The sequence below is a fragment of the Octopus bimaculoides genome, chromosome 1, assembly GCF_001194135.2.
Source record: "Octopus bimaculoides isolate UCB-OBI-ISO-001 chromosome 1, ASM119413v2, whole genome shotgun sequence".
NCBI lineage: Eukaryota > Metazoa > Mollusca > Cephalopoda > Octopoda > Octopodidae > Octopus > Octopus bimaculoides.
In genome coordinates this window covers 41,769,848-41,775,359 of record NC_068981.1, presented here as the reverse complement: position 1 = coordinate 41,775,359, position 5,512 = coordinate 41,769,848, and the positions used below count along the sequence as shown (strand labels likewise).

The following is a 5,512-nucleotide window of genomic DNA, read 5'->3' as shown; positions in this document are numbered from 1 at the left end:
GCTTGTGCGGGTGGCACATAAAAGACACCATTTCGAGCGTGGCCGTTTTCGTGCGGGTGACACGTAAAAGCACCCACTACACTCTCTGAGTGGTTGGCGTTAGGAAGGGCATCCAGCTGTAGAAACTCTGCCAAATCAGACTGGAGCCTGGTGTTGCCATCCGGTTTCACCAGTCCTCAGTCAAATCGTCCAACCCATGCTAGCATGGAAAGCGGACGTTAAACGATGATGATGATGATGATGATGATATATATAGTATGTATATATATGTTCTTTTCATTGGTACTTTGATATAAGATTCTCATGGAAAAACATCCTGCACATCAATTAAATCAGAACTAATCCCTCTTATCAGAACTAATCCCAATTTTTGTATGTGTTGATGAGGCATGATTAACATCTTGTATTTTTTCTTACTGTTTCATTTTTGTCTGGGACAAGTAATGCTGATAAAGACTATCCACTAATTGGATAGTTGTGATTGTTTGTATCCTTCATATCTTAGGAAAGAAATATTCAGGAGTATAATTTTGTTCTTGCTATACATTGAATCCTACTCTGTTCCCTCTGAGAGAGTTAATTAACTACTTCCTTATATCAGTATAGTATCTTTAAATAATTAAAAGAAAAAATAATCTCCCAATAATATAGGTTAAATAATACAGTAATTTATTTTGTATTTTTTAGCTTTACTAATGATACCAAACCAAATCAGGCCACTGTTGCTGGAGATACCAACTTGGATAAAGGTAGTGTTGCTAGAGTATTGAGCAGCATCATTGAAAGAGATACTAAACATTATGTTAGCTATGACAAACCGTTTTCCCTTGATGGATTTCCAAAAGCTCCAAGTCTTCAGATTGGAAAGAAATTTGATTCTACTTCAGCACCACAAGCGAAGAAAAAAAGTTTATTTGCTCAGCAGTTTGCACAACAGCCATGCAGTGATTTCAGTATCTCTAATAAACCTATCTATGGAACAGCTTCCACCAAGTGTAATCTAGAATCTAGTTATACCTCTCATCAGAGCATTGTTACTGGTTTTGGATTAAGTGCCAGCAATGCTGAGAAGGAGGCAAAGGCAATTCATGCAGAAAATGTAAATAAGCTTTCTGGTATGACAGAAAAAGAGATTTTGATGGAACGGCAAAAGCTTCTTTCTATGTTAGATCCAAGTTTGATTAACTTCTTAAAAACTAGAAAATCTGAAAATCTTGATTCTGAGACTACTTCCACATCCATTGAGAATAAAGATGATTCAGATAAATCTGAATTGAAACTTGTGCACAAATTAAGTAAAGACGAACTTCCTGTGAAACCTGACAGCCAACTTGTACATATGGACAATGTTGAATATGAAAAATTGGCTTGGATGAAGGATTTACCTCCTGTTAATGCCCGTAGTACAAAAGGGAAACCAGCTCGGTTTGACTTTCAAGGTTTTATTATTCCTGAAGATGCTGAGATACCTGTTGATTTAGGTCTTCATCACCATGGAGAAGAAGCAGAACGTGCTGGTTACACTCTTGATGAACTTTTTCATCTTTGTCGTAGTCTTAACTCACAACAACGTACATTTGCTTTAAAAACATTAGGTTGCATCATTACTAATGCAAAAAGTGGCATGTTTGAGGAAAGTATTGAAGGTGCTATCATTCCTTCTGTTATTAATGCAGGAATAGTATTCCTTCTCAGGTGGGCTCTTGATGATAAAATCACAACTGTCCTCATTTCTGCAGTCTTTTGTCTCCATGCTCTTTTGACCAATAGTGCAGATGAAAACAGTTTGCAGTTTACATTCTGTTGGTATAGAGGAAGGGAGGTGGCTGCTCACCAAGTTGCTGAAGAAACCTCTAATGCAGCAAAGGAAAAGTTAGATTTTCTTGAAACAGTAGAAGTAACAGATGCTGATGAAGTACAAGCAGATGTTGTGAGGGCTCTTGTCAATCGTATGAATTTGCTCCCTCGTCTGCGTTTTCTGCTTGAAGTTTGGGATATTTCTCCAGAGTCCATCAAGTGTATTCTAGAAATTTTATCTAGAATTTCTCATCATTCAAAACAAGACGCATATAATGTTTATAAATGTCCAAGACTGATGGAATTCATTTTTAAAGAGCTTTTACCTTCAGTTTGCTCTACTGATGATAAAACTGTTTCCTCAATTATTAGCACTCTAAAGCTAATAAAAGTTCTCTGTCAAGCTGGGAGAAGCATGGCAACTGATATTGTTACTAAATATAAGCTTATGGACAAATTGCTGTTGTACATTGCCCCACAGCCTTCTGAAATGAATCTTTCAGAGAATGTAGCAGATGAATTACAAACTGTGTGTTATAATATATGGCAAGTGTGTCTTTCTTATGGACTCACTGGACATTATTATTCTGAGTTTTATCCACAACTAGTAACCAATATTCATATTATTTTAGCACAATATCATAATACAACAAATACTCCATTTCTGCGAGAATCTGCAATTTTAGGTGTTTTGGAATCTGCTGTACAACTAGCTGGGGCTCATTCTAGATATCACCAAAAATTAGCTGCATGTAAAAGGCAGAAAGATTCACAAGAGCCTTATAAAATTGAAAGTTTAATAGTTCCTAGTCTTCACTGGACTCAAGTCTTGAGTTTGATTGATACACTGGAAATTTTGTTTCAATCTTTATTACAGAATATTTCTGAAAAGTATCATTTAAAAAAATTCTCTCTCAATTTAGCAACTTCTGTCATCAATTTTGTAGCATCTTTTTATGAAATATGTCCTCAACAATCTGATTCTAATGTCACTAATATTCTCACCCACTTAGAACAGCTATGCAATTCTGTAATTTTCCCACTTTGGTCAACATTAGGTTTCCGGAGTATCATTGCATCTCTTTCTTCTCATTCTAATATATTGAATCATCAGATATTGTTGAAGACAAAGCAGCCTAAAAATTTACTTGACTTGGGATGTCAGAATCTTATTGATGATTCCAAAACATTACCAATTCTTGTCATTAGTACTCCTTTTGGTTTTGTCACAGCATTATTTCGCCTTTTCAGTGTCATTGGTTCTCTTCACAAAGGTTTGGCTGACAAATTTTCTGGTTTAATTGTCAATGATCCTGATATAAGAAGTTATATGACAGCTGTTGTTAAGACAAAACCTACTGCCACTACATTCCAGCACAATTATTTTACCAGATTTGAAAACCACTGTCAATATTTTCTGCTGAGGACAATTTCAATGTCAACCTTCAATGAAGTTGACACACCATACTTTTTATTGTGTCATCAACTTTCCCTGCTCTTACTTACCAGGTTACATGATGGAGATGAACACTTTGCTCATGATCTTCTATCATCATTGATTTTTAATAGAAACTTTATAGCATTAGGTTCTGATGTGGATTCTTCTACTCACCAGTTGTCTTGTTTAAGTATATCTGACGGCAGTGGTATGGTATGTTCTAACAGCCAGTTAACTGAAGACATCAAATTCAAACTTTTGCAGCACAGCATCTCATCTTTAAAGGACATCCGTGCTAATTATTTGTCCTCATTTTCTCAAAAGGAGTCTGCTGTGTTGCATTCAAAAGCTCAGTGTTTTGCATATGTGGAAGAAATTCACAGTTTTCTTGTAGGTAAATTAGGAGAAACCTTATTACCCCGTGACTGGATATTTATGCCCCTTGTTCATCAATACAGTCTTTCTAATTCCTTACCAGAAAATGAACACGAACAATGTAGTCCACAGCAAATTAATAAAATTACACATGCTTTAAAGTTCATATACTTGCTTGAGACACAGCGACCGTCTATCATGGATGGTTTATCAGCTTCTCTTAAAATATCACGACTGATGTGTGTCTATCTTACAGATAACAATATTTTTCTTGAACCTGTTGTCCGTTCCTATTTGGCTGGTTTGATGCGAATTTACAGCAAAGAAAATATATTGGACAGTATGAACTTTGATGAGTCAATCCCTGGTCTTTATTCATTTTATGACTTTTTCATTGAATTTCTTAAGCAGTACACATCTGTATCATTTGGTGACTTTGTTTTTGGGAGCTACCTGCTCCTTCCATTGCAACAAATGCACAATGTCTTCTTGCGTAAAGCTATTTGGGAAGAGAACAGCACTGTGCTGCGCACACTGAGAGTCTCAATACAAGACCATCTTATACCAATTCATCGATACCTTGTTCCTGAAGAAACAAATCCTGAACTTTTGAAACTGTTAATTTTGGCTCTCTTAAGAGAGTCAGTCTCAGAAAAGTGGTGCCCAGTGTTATATCTTATTACTGTACATCACTGTAATAGATTCATGTTCCGGCAAGATGGATATGAAGATAATCTGAGGCAGTTTATGTTTAGTCATGTTCTGAAATGCAGCAATAGTCAACTGAAAGAACATCTGTTACATTATAAAATGTATAATGCAACTTCAAATCATCATATTGAACTTTATCAAAATCTGCCACATAATCGTAAGTCTCTCTTAGAAAAATACTGTTGAGTTGTTGTTTAGCCCCAGGTCTACTTTAATCCAGTGGACCTATGATTTACTGATAATAAATTTGTTACATTAAAAAAAATTTGTAACTAGAGTTTGAATACAATAAACAGAACAATTTTTTGTGAAGTTATGAAGTATTTTATTATGAAAAATAAACATCAAAATATTTTTATTATGAAAAATAAACATCAAAATATTTTTATTATGAAAATTAACATTTTTATTCATCATTTTGCCAAAAAGTAATCCCTTTGTGCTTAACCCTTTTATTACCAACCTGCCTGAGACTGCCCCTAGTTCTAGGATACAAACATCCAGTTTTAAAATGGTCTAAATTAAAATCTTCCATCAAAATTTCATGCTAACTTAAGTTCCAAGCATCAGCTTAATAATTACAAAAGTATTTTATTAAATTCCTAATTATTTAAAAAATTAACTGAAACCAAGGGAGTATATTTCAGCAGAAATATAGTAATGAAATGGTTATGAAATCATTTTGAAAAATCAAAATCTTCAATTAATGACCATTAAATCATTTAAATGTTGATGTCTAAATCTTGATTAACTCAACTGTCACTAGTAACCATGCAAACTAACCAGAGGGAGGGCTATACTTGATGAAATGGAGTTGGTGATATACTAGTTTTACAGTACCTATTCTTAATAGCAAGTGTAGACCACTTCTGGCCCACTTAACCTTTTTGCATTTAAACCAGCCATATCTGGTGAACATCGTCTCCCTGTTTTATGTTCAAAGTGGCCAGATCCTGCCTCTTACATCTACCTTATGATATTCTAAAAATAAACAGTAACGTAGCAGTTCAGCAAAAGAGACCGATAGAATAAGTACTAGGCTTACAAAGAATAAGTCCTGGGGTCAATTTGCTTGACTAAAGGTGGTGCTCCAACATGGCCACAGTCAAATGACTGAAACAAGTAAAAGAGTAAAAGAGTCACATCATTGAAATTTTGAAACTATGAGATAATGTACTACATTTGATAGAG

The 5,512-nt window shown here is 34.8% G+C and overlaps 1 protein-coding gene across 1 annotated transcript in view; it reads left to right on the top strand.

Annotated features, from left to right (window-relative positions):
• LOC106869144 (RNA polymerase II-associated protein 1) overlaps nt 1–4,637 on the top strand; it is an 11,006-nt gene extending 6,369 nt beyond the window's left edge. Inside the window, exon 4 of the mRNA XM_014914724.1 lies at nt 688–4,637. Coding sequence (XP_014770210.1) covers nt 688–4,507 — 3,820 coding nt within the window. The 3' untranslated portion in view covers nt 4,508–4,637. The remainder of the gene's footprint in view (nt 1–687) is intronic.
• Nucleotides 4,638–5,512: the final 875 nt, after the last annotated feature.